At 37.9% G+C, this 19414-nt stretch overlaps 1 protein-coding gene across 1 annotated transcript in view; it reads left to right on the plus strand.

Moving 5' to 3' along the window:
* LOC123542088 (neuronal PAS domain-containing protein 1-like) overlaps window positions 1-19414 on the plus strand; it is a 142609-nt gene that overhangs the window by 14999 nt on the left and 108196 nt on the right. The window contains exon 2 of the mRNA XM_053543905.1: window positions 11363-11455. Within this exon, the coding sequence (XP_053399880.1) occupies window positions 11385-11455 (71 nt within the window). The 5' untranslated portion in view covers window positions 11363-11384. The remainder of the gene's footprint in view (window positions 1-11362; window positions 11456-19414) is intronic.

The following is a 19414-nucleotide window of genomic DNA, read 5'->3' on the forward strand; positions in this document are numbered from 1 at the left end:
AAGCAACAGTTTTTTTTATTTACCAACTAACAGCTTTAATGTATCAAGTCTGTGCAAGGCCTTAGGTCAATAGAGACTGTCATTATTAGGAAACTGAAGTTGCAGAACCTGTTGCTGAAGGTGACCTTTTAAGTAAAGTGTATGAAGTGTTTGTTTATTTTAGCTCTACTATTCAGAATTAGTAGGTCTGTTGTTACCATCACCATATGTTTACAGTACAATTTATTTTGCCCCTCTTCGAAGAAGGAGGGGTATGATATTGTTTTGCAGATGTCGGTCGGTCGGTTGGAATGTAGACCAGTCCGTTTCCGGATAACTCAAGAATGCTTGGACCTAGGATCATGAAAGTTGATAGGGAGGTTGGTCATCAACAGCAGATGACCCTTATTGATTTTGAGATCAGTATGTCAAAGGTCAAGGTCACAGTGACCCTGAACAGTTAAACAGTTTCCGGATGATAACTCAAGAACGCTTGGGTTTAGGAGTTAATAGGGAGGTTTGTCATGACCAGCAGTTGACCCCTATTGATTTTGAGGTCAGTAGGTCAAAAATCAAGGTCACAGTGACCCAGAACAGTTAATCTGTTTCTGGATGATAACTCAAGAATGCTTTGGCCTGGGATCATGAAAGCTGATAGGGAGGTTGGTCATCACATGACCCCTATTGATTTTGAGATCATTAGGTCAAAGGTCAAGGTCACAGTGACCAGGAACAATAAAACAGTTTCCAGGCAATAACTCAAGAATGCTTGGACCTAGGATCAGGAAAATTGATAGGGAGGTTGGTCATGACCAGCAGATGACCCGTAGTGATTTTGAAGTCATTAGGACAAAGGTCAAGGTTAAAATGACCTGGAACAGTTAAACCGTTTCCAGATGATTACTTGAAAATGCTTGGGCCAAGGATCACAAAACTTGACAGGGAGATTGGTCATGACCAGTAGATGACCCCTATAGATTTTTAGGTCAGTAGACCAAAGGTCAAGGTAACATTGACCCGGAACAGTTATACCATTTCCAGACGATAACTTGAGAACGCTTTGGCCTAGGTTCACAAAACTTAATAGGGAGGTTGATCATGACCAGCAGATGACCCCTTTTGATTTTGAGGTTAATAGGTCAAAGGTCAAGGTCACATTGAACCAGAACAGTAGAATCTTTGTTTACAGTGAGCAAATAATTCTGTTCCTTGTGCAATTACTGAATGCGTCATGGGGCCTCCGTGGCCGAGTGGTTAAGGTCGCTGACTTCAAATCACTTGCCCCTCATCGATGTGGGTTCGAGCCTCACTCAGGGCTTTGAATTCTTCATGTGAGGAAGCCATCCAGCTGGCTTACGGAAGGTCAGTGGTTCTACCCAGGTGCCCGCTCATGATGAAATAATGCACGGAGGGGCACCCGGGGTCTTACTCCACTATTTAAAAGCTGGAAAGTCGCCATATGACCTATCGATGTGTCGGTGCGACGTTAAATCAAAAAAAAAAAAAAAAAAAAAAAAGAATGCGTCAAGGGGGGCATTTCGTGTCCTATGAGCTCTTGTTTTCTTTGTAACTGATCCTATAATTATCAGACCTTTTTAGCTCAACTGAGCACAAAGTGCTCGGGGTAAGCTATTGTGATCTCTCACCGTCTGTTGTCCGTCCATCCACACTTTACTTTAAACAACATCTCCTCTTAAACCGTTCAGTGGAAGTTGATGAAACTTTGCCTGGATGTTCCTTGGATGGTCCCATTCCAAAGGTGTTAAAAGAATTGAATTCCTCGCAGAACTCTGGTTGCCATGGCAACCGAAAGAAAAAACTTTAAAAATCTTGTCCAAAACCGCAAGGCTTAGAGCCTCAATATTTGGCGTGTGACATCATTAGCTCGACTTTAAGAAGTATAAGGAGAGCTATCCTACTCGCCCTGGCGTTGGCGTCTTTCCGCGTCCCAAGCTTGGTTAAAGTTTTTTTTACACTTTCTCTTTTTTTCTACTTATCTCTGTAATTACTCGATGGATTTTATTCAAACTTAAAATAGTTATTCCGCATCAGCACCCACATCGTCTGACATAAGGGCCATAACTCTGGCACCAATATTTCATGATTTATTCCCGCTTTTCACTTAGATTTTCAGGTTAAAGTTTTGATGCACTTTCACTCTATCTCTGTTATTACTGCATGGATTTGGTTCAAACTTAAAATAATTGTTCAACATCATCACCCACATCATATGACGCAAGGTGCATAACTGTAGCCCAATTTTTCCCAGCGTTCGACTTTTTTGCCAGGTATCCCAAAGGAATACCTGCTGGGAAATTTAGGAAGTCAAGCTGAAAATTAGGAGTCCCTGATAACAAAATGTGATTAGAACATGAAAAAACTAAAATCTAACAAACATAACTGTTTACAGTACTACATGTATTTTATTTCCACTTTATTTCCATTTTACATCAATGACAACAATAGCTTGTATGACTTTTGCTGTAAAAGAATAATGTCATTTCTGTCCAAGTCCTCTTCCCCCTCATCTTCACTACCATCGTACTCCTCTGCCATTTGTTGTAGTTCGTCTAAATGTATGCCACCTAGTTCATTCCCCCTTATAACCCCCTTATTTGTAATCATTTTTTTGACATAAAAAAAAATTCTGAAAAGTCTCCCTTAAATAAAAAAAAAAAATTAAAAAAAAAAAATGTTCCGACCTACCTACCCTAATTTTTTGAGCATGTTACCAGATACAAAGATTTTTTAGGCCTTATTAATGAAACTCCCACAGACTTTATCTAAAACTAGTACATTGGTCATAAAAGATTTTCTTCAACATTTCATATTTTAGTTGTTTTATTTTGCACATTGCCTAAAAGTGGGTGGGGTTTAGTGTTTGCATGCTTTTATTATCAGCAAATTCTTCTAAATAAGAGCTGCTTTGGCAACAGTGATCATATTTTTCGTAAATGCAGAAGTTTTATTGGCTTTTTATTAGCTCACCATCATGATGATGGTGGGCTATTAAAATCACTCTGCGTCCGTGGTCCGTCCGTCCGTCATTCCGTCCGTCCGTCCGTCAGTCCGTCCGTCCGTCCGTCCGTTAACAATTTCTCGTTCTCGCATCTCCTCAGAAACTACTGGGGGGATTTTGACCAAACTTTGTCAGAATGATGTATTGGTACCCTAGTTGTGTCCCCCTGAAAATCAGACTGGTTCAACAATTTATGAGTGAGTTATGGCCCTTTGTTTATTTCTATAATTTATATAGATTTATATAGGGAAAAACTTTGAAAACCTTCTTGTCCAAAACCACAGAGCCTAGGGCTTTGATATTTGGTATGAAGCATCATCTAGTGGTCCTCTACCAATATGATTCAAATTATTTCTCTGGGGTCAAATATGGCCCCGCCCTGGGGGTCACATGGTTTATATAGACTTATATAGGGAAAAACTTTGAATAACCTCTTGTCCAAAACCACAGGGCCTAGGGCTTTGATATTTTGTATGTGACATCATCTAGTGGTCTTCAACTAAGATTGTTCAAATTATACCCCTAGGGTCAAATATGGCCCCGCCCTGGGGGTCATATGGTTTACATAGACTTATATAGGGAAAAACTTTGAAAATCTTCTTGTCCAAACCACAAAGCCTAGGGCTTTGATACTTGTAATGTAGCATCATCTAGTGGTTCTCTACCAAGTTTGTTCAAATTATCCTCCTAGGGTTAAATATGGCCCCGCCCCGGGGGTCACATGGTTTACATAGACTTATATAGGGAAAAACTTTGAAAATCTTCTTGTCCAAACCACAAAGCCTAGGGCTTTGATACTTGTAATGTAGCATCATCTAGTGGTTCTCTACCAAGTTTGTTCAAATTATCCTCCTAGGGTTAAATATGGCCCCGCCCCGGGGGTCACATGGTTCATATAGACTTATATAGGGAAAAGCTTTTAAAATGTTCTTGTCAGTAACTACAACATTCAAACTTGGACCACATGTATATTTTTGAGTGGCAAGATGAACCTTGACATGAGTTGACCTTGATTTTGACCTAGTGACCTACTTTCACATTTCTGTAGCTACAGCCTTCAAATTTGGACCACATGCATAATTTTGTGCACTGGAAAAAACTTTGACCTTTATTTTGACCTAGTGACCTACTTTCACATTTTTGAAGGTACAGGCATCAAATTTGGACCATATGCATAGTTTCGTGTTTCAAAATGAAATTTGACATTGATTTTGACCTAGTGACCTACTTTCATATTTCTCAAGCTACAGCCTTCAAATTTGGACTACACGCATAGTTTTGTGTACCGAAAAAAACTTTGACCTTGACATTGACCTAGTGACCTACTTTCACATTTTTGAAGGTACAGGCTTCAAATTTGGACCACATGCATAGTTTTGTATTCTGAAATAAAATTTGACCTTGATTTTGACCTAGTGACCTACTTTTACATTTCTCAAGCTACAGCCTTCAAATTTGGACCACTTGCATAGTTTTGTGTACTGAAATGACCTTTGACCTTTACATTGACCTAGTGACCTACTTTCACATTTTTAAGGTACAGGCTTCAAATTTGGACCACATGCATAGTTTTGTATTCCGAAATAAAATTTGACCTTGATTTTGACCTAGTGACCTACTTTTACATTTCTCAAGCTACAGCCTTCAGATTTGGACCACATGCATAGTTTTGTGTACCGAAACAAACTTTGACCTTTACATTGACCTAGTGACCTACTTTCACATTTTTGAAGGTACAGGCTTCAAATTTGGACCACATGCATAGTTTTGTATTTCGGAGTAAAATTTGACCTGGATTTTGACCTAGTGACCTACTTTTACATTTCTCAAGCTACAGCCTTCAAATTTGGACCACTTGCATAGATTTGTGTTGTGTACGGAAATGAAATTTGACCTTGATCTAGTCAGTAAGTCTTGAAATTTGGAACACTCAAAAATGGCACATTGGTGGGCGCCAAGATCACTCTGTGATCTCTTGTTTTAGTTTGTTCTAGAAAAATCTTGTAAGAAATGATAAAAATGTTCGAAAATGTCGGTCTAGGAAACAAGTGACAAATATGAAAAACAAAAGTAACAGTTAAAGTTCTTGAAAAGATAAGTACTGTTTTAACTTTATTTTCTCATCATACCACATATAATTTCTGCTTATTTAATTTGTTTTGCCCAAACAAAGCCTCGGCAATGATAATAAATTTGTTATAGACCGTAACGGCCGACCGGCTCATGTAATCGTATTGAGCACACAAAATAATGGTACAAACACGATAATCTAAGGCTGCATTGTTTATCAATTAACTTGTAAACATTGATCAATAAACACCTTTGATAATGACAAGGCATATTGTACTAAATACAAACCGCGAGATAAGCACGTGTCATTTGGCACGTGACGTGACTGACATCTGTCGGTAGCTAATTAACATACGACGCTCCGCCTACTGCCATATTTCCACTTGTGCCGGCAAACAATATTGAAATTCACTGGGATTTTGATTGACAGGGGGCAGAACTATCGAACTTGGAATGCATCTTAGTAAATTTCCGCAAGTCAAGCCGACGCACGTGCCGTAATTTATGCGGGTAAAATACGAGTTTTTCTCAATTTTCGCGGGTCAAAACCCGGTACCTCGGGTCAACTGAACGCCCAGGCTTAGCAAAAGACCGATGTTTGAGCGAACAAGACTGGGGAATTTAATTTTTTTAGAATCATATTTTATTTGAAAATCAAGAGTCCAGACGGAACACCGAAATTGTGAACTTTAGGATCCCCTGAGGATTTTTGGTGTCCTCGGGATCCCGGGACACCGTTAGTGTCGAACGCTGATTCCCCCCTTTTTTAGCTCACCTGTCACAAAGTGACAAGGTGAGCTTTTGTGATCGCGCAGTGTCCGTCGTCCGTCCGTCCGTGCGTCCGTAAACTTTTGCTTGTGACCACTCTAGAGGTCACATTTTTCATGGGATCTTTATGAAAATTGGTCAGAATGTTCATCTTGATGATATCTAGGTCAAGTTTGAAACTGGGTCACGTCCGGTCAAAAACTAGGTCAGTAGGTCTAAAAAAAGAAAAAGTTTGTGACCTCTCTAGAGGCCATATATTTCAAAGATCTTCATGAAAATTGCTCAGAATGTTCACCTTGATGATATCTAGGTCAAGTTTGAAACTGGGTCACGTGCCGTAAAAAACTAGGTCAGTAGGTCTAAAAATAGAAAAACCTTGTGACCTCTCTAGAGGCCATATATTTCACAAGATCTTCATGAAAATTGGTCAGAACATTCACCTTGATGATATCTAGGTCAAGTTTGAAACTGGATCACGTGCCATCAAAAACTAGGTCAGTAGGTCTAAAAATAGAAAAACCTTGTGACCTCTCTAGAGGCCATATTTTTCATGGGATCTTCATGAAAATTGATCAGAACATTCACCATGATGATATCTAGATCAAGTTCGAAACTGGGTCACATGCCGTCAAAAACTAGGTCAGTAGGTCAAATAATAGAAATTTGAAACTGGGTCAACTGCGGTCAAAAACTAGGTCAGTAGGTCTAAAATTATTAAAATATTTTGACCTCTCTAGAGGCCATATTTTTCAATGGATCTTCATGAAAATTGATCTGAATGTTCACCTTGATGATATCTAGGTCAGTTTCGAAACTGGGTCATGTGCGGTCAAAAACTAGGCCAGTAGGTATAAAGATAGAAAAACATTGTGACCTCTCTAGAGGCCATGTTTTTCATGAGATCTTCATGAAAATAGTGAGAATGTTCACCTTGATGATATCTAGATAAAGGTCAAAACAGGGTCACGTACCTTCGAAAACTAGGTCAATAGGTCAAATAATAGAAAAACCTCGTGACCTCTCTAGAGACCATATTTTTCAATGGATCTTCATGAAAATTGGTCAGAATTTTTATCTTGATAATATCTAGGTCAAGTTCAGAACTGGGTCACATGAGGTGAAAAACTAGGTCACTATGTCAAATAATAGAAAAAACGACGTCATACTCAAAACTGGGTCATGTGGGAAGAGGTGAGCGATTCAGGACCATCATGGTCCTCTTGTACTTAGAATTTCAGGTTAAAGTTTTGATGCACTTTCACTCTATATCTGTTATTACTGAATTGATTTGATTCAAACTTAAAAAAAAGGTGTTCAGCATCATCACCCACATCACATGACACAAGATGCATAACTCTGGCACAATGTTTTCTTGAATTAAGCCCTCTTTATCTTAGAATTTAAGTTAATTTTGAAGCATTTTCATTATATCTTAGTTATTATGAAATGCATATTTGATTCAAACTTGAAGCTGTTGTTCCACATCGTCACCCACATCATATGGCCCTGGGGGCCCCAAATTTTACATAGACTTAAATAGGAAAAAAAAATTAAAATCTTCTTGTCTGAAAGTTCAAGGCTTAAGCCTTTAATATTTGGTATGTAGTGGTTCTCTTACAAGAATGTTCAAATTCTGCCCCTGGGGTGAAAAGAGGCCCCACCCTTGCTTGTATATGAGTTACATAGGAAAAAATACTTCAAAAATTATCAGATTATATTTCATAGACTGTTTAATTATAATTACCTGATGACCCCAAGTAATTAGGGGTCACCTGACTGTGATCTTGACCCAGTGACCTACTTTCTTGTATTTTAAGATATAGCCTTGAAATTTGGATGACATGTACAGTTTTGCACACGGATCTTAAAACTGACTTTTAGTGACCATGAATGTGACCTACTGACCAGGGTGGTAATAGGAACTTTTAAGTTTTTAAAATATTTTGACATATTATGATTTTGATCAGAAACTATTTTAATGTTGTTTTTTTTTACTTTCAAGAGAGCTATTAATCCAAATATAGTGATAGACTTTTCATTTCATCATCAAATTTACCTTTTTCAAGTGTTTTCAAAGGGTTCTGATAAGTGCATAAATTCATACTTAGGTGAGCGGCTTAAGGCCTCCCTGACCTTCTTGGTCCTATAAATTTAATGGTTGTGTTCTAGAAAAAGAAACAGTCTTATAAGTTATGAAAACAAACTACAGTAGAACACTCCTAATCAGTGATATATGAATTACAATAAACATCTTACAGTTCTTATTAAGAAAATAGAAGTATAAGCGGTTTCCTAGCAACAGTCGATAAGGGCACATTAAAATAGGCTGGATTCTCCACAGAGTTTTCCTGTGGTTTTGTCTATCAATTATAAACATGACAAGTGCATTAGTAGACCATTCCTATCATTTAGGAATGGCACTACTTCTTTTTACTTTTTACTGATAGCCATAATTATACCCTTGTGTAAAGGCAGGAAGGCATTAGCATGTCAAAGACCCCAGGGAGGCATAATATAATATTAGTCTTTGAACTCATCTGTCACACTTTCTTATGTAGTCAGTTTCTTACAGTTTTTATCCAGTTAAAATGAAACTTAGTATACATTATCAGCATAAAGCATATTTTTGGAAGGTTCGTGTTAGATTACTGTTTTTGGAGTAAGGCCCATTTTTAGCTCATCTGATTTTTTGAAAAAAAATGATCAGTTATTGTCATCACTTGAGCGGTTGTCGGCGTCGGCGTCGGCGTCAGCGTTGCCTGGTTAAGTTTTATGTTTAGGTCAGCTTTTCTCCTAAACTATCAAAGCTATTGCTTTGAAACTTGGAATACTTGTTCACCATCATAAGCTGACCCTGTATAGCAAGAAACATAACTCCATCTTGCTTTTTGCAAGATTTATGGCCCCTTTTGTACTTAGAAAATATCAGATTTCTTGGTTAAGTTTTATGTTTAGGTCAACTTTTCTCCTAAACTATCAAAGCTATCGCTTTGAAACTAGGAATACTTGTTCACCATCATAAGCAGACCCTGTACATCAAGAAACATAACTCCATCTTGCTTTTTGCAAGATTTATTGCCCCTTTTGGACTTAAAAAATCAGTTTTCTTGGTTAAGTTTTATGTTTAGGTCAGCTTTTATCCTAAACTATCAAAGCTATTGCTTTAAAACTTGCAACACTTGTTCAACATCATAAGTTGACCCTGTACAGCAAGAAACATAACTCCATCCTGCTTTTTGCAAGATTTATGGCCCCTTTTAGACTTAGAAAATATCAGATTTCTTGGTTAAGTTTTATGTTTAGGTCAACTTTTTCTCTTAAACTATCAAAGCTATTGCTTTGAAACTTGCAACACTTGTTGACCATCATAAGCTGACCCTGTAACATAACTCCATCCTGCTTTTTGCAATAATTATTGCCCCTTTTGGACTTAGAAAATCATTTTCTTGGTTGAGTATTATGTTTAGGTCAACTTTTCTCATAAACTATCAAAGCTATTGCTTTAAAACTTGCAACAGTTTTTCACCATCATAAGTGGACACTGAACATCAAGAAACATAATTCTATCCTGCTTTTTGCAAGAATGATGGCCAAAAAAAATCAGATGAGCGTCAGCACCCGCAAGGCGGTGCTCTTGTTAGCTCACCTGTCACAAAGTGACAAGGTGAGCTTTTGTGATCGCGCGGCGTCCATCGTCCGTGCGTGCGTGCGTGCGTGCTTGCGTCAGTGCGTCCGTAAACTTTTGCTTGTGACCACTCTAGAGGTCACATTTTTTGTGGGATCTTTATGAAAGTTGGTCAGAATGTTCATCTTGATGATATCTAGGTCAAGTTAGAAACTGGGTCACGTGCCTTCAAAAACTAGGTCAGTATGTCTAAAAATAGAAAACCCTTGTGACCTCTCTAGAGGCCATATATTCAAAAAATCTTCATAAAAATTGGTCAGAATGTTCATCTTGATGATATCTAGGTCAAGTTCGAAACTGGGTCATGTGCCATCAAAAACTAGGTCAGTATATCTAAAAATAGAAAAACCTTGTGACCTCTCTAGAGGCCATATATTTCAAAAAATCTTCATAAAAATTGGTCAGAATGTTCATCTTGATGATATCTAGGTCAAGTTCGAAACTGGGTCATGTGCCTTCAAAAACTAGGTCAGTAGGTCAAATGATAGAAAAACCTTGTGACCTTTCTAAAGGCCATATTTTTCATGGGATCTGTATGAAAGTTGGTCTGAATGTTCATCTTGATGATATCTAGGTCAGGTTCGAAACTGAGTCACGTGCGGTCAAAAACTAGGTCAGTAGGTCTAAAAATAGAAAAACCTTGTGACCTCTCTAGAGGCCATATATTTCATGAGATCTTCATGAAAATTGGTCAGAATGTTCACCTTGATGATATCTAGGTCAAGTTTGAAACTGGGTCACGTGCCTTCAAAAACTAGGTCAGTAGGTCAAATATTAGAAAAATATTGTGACCTCTCTAGAGGCCATATTTTTCATGGGATCTGTATGAAAGTTGGTCTGACTATTCATCTTGATGATATCTAGGTCAAGTTCGAAATTGGGTCACGTGCCATCTAAAACTAGGTCAGTAGGTGAAATGATAGAAAAACCTTTTGACCTCTCTAAAGGCCATATTTTTCATGGGATCTGTATGAAAGTTGGTCTGAATGTTCATCTTGATGATATCTAGGTCAAATTCGAAACAGGGTCATGTGCCTTCAAAAACTAGGTCAGTATGTCTAAAAATAGAAAAACCTTGTGACCTCTCTAGAGGCCATATATTTCAAAAAATCTTCATAAAAATTGGTCAGAATGTTCACCTTGATGATATCTAGGTCAAGTTCAAAAGTGGGTCACGTGCCTTCAGAAAGTCGGTCAGTAGGTCAAACAATGAAAGAATGTTGTGACTGCTCTAGAGGCCATATTTTTCATGGGATCTGTATGAAAGTTGGTCTGAATGTTTATCTTGATGATATATAGGTCAGGTTTGAAACTGGGTCAACTGGGATCAAAAACTAGGTCAGTAGGTCTTGAAATAGAAAAACCTTGTGACCTCTGTAGAGGCCATACCCTTGAATGGATCTTCATGAAAATTGGTCAGAATGTTCACCTTGATGATATCTAGGTCAAGTTTGAAACTGGGTCACGTGCCTTAAAAAACTAGGTCAGTAGGTCAAATAATAAAGAAACCTTGTGACCTCTCTAGAGGCCATACTTTTCATGGGATCTGTATGAAAGTTGGTCTGAATGTTCATCTTGATGATATCTAGGGCAAGTTTGAAGCTGGGTCAACTGCGGTCAAAAACTAGGTCAGTAGGTCTAAAATTAGAAAAATCTTTTGACCTCTCTAGAGGCCATATTTTTCAGTGAATCTTCATGAAAATTGATCTGAATGTTCACCTTGATGATATCTAGGTCAGTTTCGAAACTGGGTCATGTGCGTTCAAAAACTAGGCCAGTAGGTATAAAAAGGTGTGTACTACACATGTATGGTGTGTTAGAGTTTTGCTTTGTCTTTTCAGGCTGATTTCAGTATTGTATAAGATGGCAGAAACAGAAGAACAGATGGAGGTGGACCATTCTAAGGGGAAGGAGAATGTGAGAAAACTCACAAGGTAAGACTATGTTATGTTTTAAGTGATGTTGCTGTTGAGTTTTAAATTAATAACAGTAATCTGTTTTTGTGCCCCCCCCACCCCGCCATGAGTGGTGGGAGCATATAGATTTGGTCTTGTCCGTCCTTCCGTGCGTCCATCCGTCCGTGCCTCTAAACTAGGTTTTGGGGCCATTTTAGTAGCCCAGAGATGAATAGGGGGACTTTTTAGCCCACCATCATCAGATGGTGGGCTATTAAAATCACTCTGCGTCCGTGGTCCGTCCGTCCGTCATTCCATCCGTCCGTCCGTCCGTCCGTCAGTCCGTCCGTCCGTCCGTCCGTTAACAATTTCTCGTTATCGCATCTCCTCAGAAACTACTGGGGGGATTTTGACCAAACTTTGTCAGAATGATGTATTGGTACCCTAGTTGTGTCCCCCTGAAAATCAGACTGGTTCAACAATTTATGAGTGAGTTATGGCCCCTTGTTTATTTCTATATTTTACATAGATTTATATAGGGAAAAGCTTTGAAAACCTTCTTGTCCAAAACCACAGAGCCTAGGGCTTTGATATTTGGTTTGAAGCATCATCTAGTTGTCCTCTACCAAGATGATTCAAATTATTTCTCTAGGGTCAAATATGGCCCTGCCCTTGGGGTCACATGGTTTATATAGACTTATATAGGGAAAAACTTTGAATAACCTCTTGTCCAAAACCACAGGGCCTAGGGCTTTGATATTTTGTATGTGATATCATCTAGTGGTCTTCAACTAAGATTGTTCAAATTATACCCCTAGGGTCAAATATGGCCCCGCCCTGGGGGTCATATGGTTTACATAGACTTATATAAGGAAAAACTTTGAAAATCTTCTTGTCCAAACCACAAAGCCTAGGGCTTTTATACTTGTAATGTAGCATCATCTAGTGGTTCTCTACCAAGTTTGTTCAAATTATCCCCCTAGGGTCAAAAATGGCCCCGCCCCGGTGGTCACATGGTTCATATAGACTTATATAGGGAAAAGCTTTTAAAATGTTCTTGTCAATAACTACAACATTCAAATTTGGACCACATGTATATTTTTGAGTGGCAAGATGAACCTTCACATGAGTTGACCTTGATTTTGACCTAGTGACCTACTTTCACATTTCTGTACCTACTGCCTTCAAATTTGGACCACATGCATAGTTTTGTGCACTGGAAAAAACTTTGACCTTGATTTTGACCTAGTGACCTACTTTCACATTTTTGAAGGTACAGGCATCAAATTTGGACCATATGCATAGTTCCGTGTTTCAAAATGAAATTTGACATTGATTTTGACCTAGTGACCTACTTTCACATTTCTCAAGCTACAGCCTTCAAATTTGGACCACATGCATAGTTTTGTGTACCGAAAAAAACTTTGACCTTCACATTGACCTAGTGACCTACTTTCACATTTTTGAAGGTACAGGCTTCAAATTTGGACCACTTGCATAGTTTTGTATTCCAAAATAAAATTTGACCTTGATTTTGACCTAGTGACCTACTTTTACATTTCTCAAGCTACAGCCTTCAAATTTGGACCACATGCATAGTTTTGTGAACCGAAATGAACTTTGACCTTTACATTGACCTAGTGACCTACTTTCACATTTTTAAGGTACAGGCTTCAAATTTGGACCACATGCATAGTTTTGCATTCCGAAATAAAATTTGACCTTGATTTTGACCTAGTGACCTACTTTTACATTTCTCAAGCGATAGCCTTCAAATTTGGACCACATGCATAGTTTTGTGTACTGAAATGAACTTTGACCTTTACATTGACCTAGTGACCTATTTTCACATTTTTGAAGGTACAGGCTTCAAATTTGGACCACATGCATAGTTTTGTATTCCGAAATAGAATTTGACCTTGATTTTGACCTAGTGACCTACTTTTACATTTTCAAGCTACAGCCTTCAAATTTGGACCACTTGCATAGTTTTGTGTACCGAAATGAACTTTGACCTTAAGATTTACCTAGTGACCTACTTTCACATTTCTGTAGCTACAGGCTTCAAATTTAGACCACATGCCTAGGATTGTGTACCGAAACAAACTTTGACCTTGACATTGACCTAGTGACCTACTTTCACATTTCTCAAGCTACAGCTACCACATGCACAGTGTTGTGTATGGAAATGAAATTTGACCTTGAGCTAGTCAGTAAGTCTTGAAATTTGGAACACTCAAAAATGGCACATTGGTGGGCGCCAAGATCACTCTGTGATCTCTTGTATAAACAAGGGGCCATGGCCCTTTGATTTTTGCTGTAAATGAATCAGAGGGCCTCAGGGGAGGTAAAAATGTGTTTTCAAGATATGGCCCATTACACAATGTGTCCGAAACAAGGCTGGGAGGGGGACCCTTAAGGGGCCTTTTTGGTTGTTCAGCAGGTTATTTAGGGCTATTGTTGGCCCCTTAAAAATGGCTCTTTGGCTGTTGGCCCACAAACCTAAAGTAATGGACTGTCCGTCTGTCTGAAGTTCGTGACACGCCTAGCTCGAAAAGCATTTGATATAAATTGATGAAAACTTGCTTGAGTCTTTATCATGATATGAACTTGCGCACCTCCTATTTTTCGTATGGCTTCACCCCCTATTTTGAGAGTTATGGCCCCTGAAATGGTCAAAAATGCACATTTTTACCTTATGACACACCTAGCTCAAAAAGTGTTTGATATAGATTCATGAAACCTTGCATGAGTTCATGATATGAACTTGCGCATCTCCTATTTTTCATCTGGCTCCGCCCCCTGTTTTCAGAGTTACGGCCCCTGGAATAGTCAAAAATACTCATTTTCACCTTGTGACATGCCTAGCTCAAAAAGTATTTGATATAGATTCATGAAACCTTGCATGAGTCTTAATCATGATATGAACTTGGGCACCTCCTATTTTTCATTCGGCTCCGCCCCCTATTTTCAGAGTTATGGCCCCAGAAATAGTAAAAAATGCACACTTTCACCTTGTGACATGCCTAGCTCAAAAAGTATTTGATATAGATTCATGAAACCTTGCATGAGTCTTAATCATGATATGAACTTGCGCACCTCCTATTTTTCATCTGGCTCCGCCCCCTATTTTCAGAGTTATGGCCCCTGAAATAGTCAAAAATGTACATTTTCACCTTGTGACATGCCTAGCTCAAAAAGTATTTGATATAGATTCATGAAACCTTGCATGAGTCTTAATCATGACATGAACTTCTGCACCTCCAACTTTTCATCTGACTCGGCCCCCTTTTTAGCTGATCTGATTTTTTGAAAAAAAATGATGAGTTATTGTCATCACTTGAGCGGTTGTCGGCGTCGGCGTTGCCTGGTTAAGTTTTATGTTTAGGTCAACTTTTCTCCTAACTATCAAAGCTATTGCTTTGAAACTTGGAATACTTGTTCACCATCATAAGCTGACCCTGTATAGCAAGAAACATAACTCCATCCTGCTTTTTGCAGGATTTATGGCCTTAGAAAATATCAGATTTCTTGGTTAAGTTTTATGTTTAGGTCAATTTTTTCTCTTAAACTATCAAAGCTATTGCTTTGAAACTTGCAACACTTGTTCACCATCATAAGCTGACCCTGTACAGCAAGCAACATAACTCCATCCTGCTTTTTGCAATAATTATTGCCCCATTTGGACTTAGAAAATCATTTTCTTAGTGGAGTATTATGTTTAAGTCAACTTTTCTCATAAACTATCAAAGCTATTGCTTTAAAACTTGCAACGGTTTTTCACCATCATAAGCTGACACTATACATCAAGAAACATAACTCCATCCTGCTTTTTGCAAGAATGATGGCCCTTTTTAGACTTAGAAAATCATGGGTAGGACAATATTTCTATTATACAAAAAAAAATCAGATGAGCGTCAGCACCCGCAAGGCGGTACTCTTGTTTCAGAGTTATGGCCCCTGAAATAGTCAAAAATGCACATTTTCACCTTGTGACATGCCTAGCTCAAAAAGTATTTTATATAGATTCATGAAACCTTGCATGAGTCTTAATCATGATATGAACTTGTGCACCTCCTATTTTTCATCTGGCTCCGCCCCCTGTTTTCAGAGTTATGGCCCCTGAAATAGTCAAAAATGCACATTTTCACCTTGTGACACACCTAGCTCAAGAAGTATTTGATATAGATTCATGAAACCTTGCATGAGTCTTAATCATGATATGAACTTGCGCACCTCCTATTTTTCATCTGGCTCCGCCTGTTTTCAAAGTTATGGCCCCTGAAATAGTCAAAAATGCACACACGCCTAGCTCAAGAAGTATTTGATATAGATTCATGAAACCATGCATGAGTTTTAATCATGATATGAACTTGAGCACCTTCTATTTTTCTTTGTGTCTGCCCCCTATTTTTAGAGTTATGGCCCCTGAAATAGTCAAAAATGTACATTTTCACCTTGTGACGCACCTATATCCCATTAGGACTGCAAACATTTGAATTATTTCCCCTTATCTGTGACAAATGTACCAGTGGGGGGCACACCCTGTGTCCTACAGACACATTCTAGTTTGATAAATTGTCATTATGGGGGAGACATTTTGTTTTTGCCCTGTCCGGCTGTCAGTCCGTACGTCACACTTAATTTCCGATCAATAACTGGAGAACCATTTGACCTAAAACCTTCAAGCTTTATAGGATGGTAGAGCTTATGGAGTAGACGGCCCCTATTGTTTTTTGGGTCACTCCATCAATGGTCAAGGGGGCCTGAACATGGAATACCATTTCCGATCAATAACTTGAGAACCACTTGCCCCAGAATGTTGAAACTTCATAGGATGATTGGTCATGCAGAATAGATGACCCCTATTGTTTTTGGGGTCACTTTGTTAAAGGTCAAGGTAACAGGGTCCTGAACATGGAGCCATTAAAGTTCGAGCCATTAAGGCATACTTTTCCAGATTGGCAGATTTGCTAGCACAGACTACATAAATCTGGTATAATAATAATGATAATAATAATAAACTAAATTGACCCAGAGGAAACTCTGCATATCATGATATGTATCATAATATGAGCCGCGCCATGAAAAAACCAACATAGTGCATTTGCGACCAGCATGGATCCAGACCAGCCTGCGCATCCGCGCAGTCTGGTCAGGATCCATACTGTTCGCTGATAGTTTCTTTAATTGCAATAGGGTTTGAAAGCGCACAGCATGGATCCTGACCAGACTGCGAGGATGCTCGGGCTGGTCTGGATCCATGCTGGTCGCAAAAGCACTAAGTTGGTTTTCTCATGGTGTGGATTATGTTATTGTCTGAAAAGTGTCAGATGATTGAAATGACTTCCAAAGTTTATGTTTCTTACCTGCTATACCAGCATTATTGCATGTATGCTGAATATGATTATTGCATAAGATTATTAGATGTACATGATGGAGAAATTTGCAACAAGCATCTGTTGAACAAGATATTGTATGAGTTCATATTCACAGGTATATCCCAATAATTGTACAACGCATTTTCCCATATTGCAGTAAATGACATTCTGTGGTTTTGATTATATATATATATATATATATATATATATATATATATATATATATATATATATATATATAGAAGCTTATGATTGGACTCATATTGAGGCGTTTTTGTCGGCAGTTGAACAGCTCATGCCTCGATCCTGACTTTTCCATTTGTTTAAGGGTAGGGTCTGGATAAGAGGCTTGGGCCGAGTGCCTGTGAAGAACATGGTTTCCTTTAGACTGCCATTTTGCGGGCAAAATATATATGTATAATTGGCATTCATCCCATCCATAAATACTGCTAGCTTTGCTTTTAATCTGGTATATAAGTAATACCAAGCATCCCTAAATAGTATTGCCTGTAGAAAGATCTTGTATCATTGTTTAGCACATATTTCCTATATGAATGTAAATCCACGCCTTGGAGAAATGGCATGTTGACAGAGTGAAGGTCAATATGTAAAGAAATTAAAAACAATAGTAAACTAAATAATTAAATAATTTCTAGATAGCTTGTGCTCAAGGCTGTGCAACTGTGATAGGGCTTTTTCCATTAATAGCATCCATCCTAATCGTCTTAACAGTTTTATGTGTAATCAGAGACTTAATTGTTAAAGGATCATTCTACAGGCTTATAAAGGATGTAAGATGTGTCAGGCTCATTAATAGGTATTACTTAGAGTTGTGTTCTTTCAAGAAGTTAAATTTTTTAACTCATTAGAAGCCAATGTTCTTGAGCAATCTATGTAAGACAAACAAAGAATGTACATAACTTCAAGAACTTGGTAAAGCTCCATGCATATTATAGGCTAATTTGCTAACATTGTTGCATAGTAACATTTTCATCAACAATGAACATTATAAGGATCTTAATTACATGCCTGCCTATGTAAGACAGGGTTTTCCCTACCCGAGGGACAGTGTGAAATGAAAACCGAGGGTTGATTTATAGCAAGGGTTTTTATCCAAGCTGTCCCCGAAGGTTGGGAAAACGGTTGTCTTATACAGGCATTATGTTATTCATTTTTCTTGCCTATCACGTTCAAAGTAGATCATGAAGACAAAATAGATTATTACATATTATTCTATATAGTTTATGATGTCACAATACTAAGTGCCAGTACTATGTGACGTCACCAAAGTCCACGCTATTTTAGACAAGGTTTTTTCCTAAGGAAAGACAGGAATATTCTGTCCTTTGCACATGCTCAGAAAAATGTATACTTTCCCTGGTAAGTAGGCAAGAATCATGAAACTGATAATTATTATTATAGTGAATCACTATATAGTCACTCAAGTCTCAGTAGCTCGTGCACCCAGCCTTACTTTGAGCAGTTTGTGTGGTCTCTTGCAATTTTCCTTATATTTTCTATGCTCGCAAACATTTTGCTTATCCCCTTGCAATTTTGATCGCTGTAAAACAAATATAGCCTCAAAATCTCTAAAAAGTTTGGTAATACGCAAAATTGTTCCAGTGAATTATTATTACCATTATTATCATCGTTTACACATTAATTTTTAGACAATGTCAATTTCTTCCTTGGAGGTCTTCAATATTTGTAGAATACATGGGTTAAAAATGTAATATTCTGAGAAACAGAAAAGGAGAGATTTTCAGTTAATTTCAATAACACCTGATGCCTGTTTATGATTGTATAACCCTCGAGCTCTGCTATATACAGTACTGAATGCACTGGATAGCATTATATTTTCTGGAACCTTTCTATATTCTCAGATATAAACAGGGTTGTTATGCTGTCACAAAATCTAGCACAAGACAGATAATAGGCAAGATAGCTGTAATAACACGAAAGTTACAGCCATTGAATTGATTTTAATTGCATGTTTTGTGTTACTCAAGAGAGTGAAAACCAGCCACTTTGGCCCTCTTGTTTTTGAAGAACTGACATTTTAATCTTGGCAGAATTTTATGCAAATAACATGAAAATGGTGCAGAGCAATTGAGATTAGCATTGATTCATTGCAGTTGCTTTCTCAGAATTGCCAATATATAGTAGCTGGTGAATAATATAGTTCAAAAACAGTATAATATTTAGCACTTCTATATCAAAGTCTAGACTTCTAATCAGTCTTTAATATTGGCTTTCCAAAATCTGTATTCAGATATGATATTAAACCTAAAGCTTTGAAGCTTCAGATTTTCATTAGATGTTTTATGGTACAGAATTTCCTGAAGAAACTTGAGACAGAGTTTCCTTGACATTTCATTCATCCTTGACATTGTCTTCATCCATATATTATAAAACCACAATAGGTCAAGGCAAGAGATTAAGAGTTAGCAAACTAGCTCTATTTTGTTGAAAAGATTCTGAGTTCAAATAGATACTTTTCCTGACTTAGTTGCAAACTTTTCTTTTAACTGTTGGAATAAAAACTGTTGGAATGATGTGTTTTAGAAAACTTAACCATTTATGAGCGTAGTCTGTTGACAGACTGTCAAAACGTGGA

The sequence above is a fragment of the Mercenaria mercenaria genome, chromosome 1 (assembly GCF_021730395.1).
Source record: "Mercenaria mercenaria strain notata chromosome 1, MADL_Memer_1, whole genome shotgun sequence".
NCBI lineage: Eukaryota > Metazoa > Mollusca > Bivalvia > Venerida > Veneridae > Mercenaria > Mercenaria mercenaria.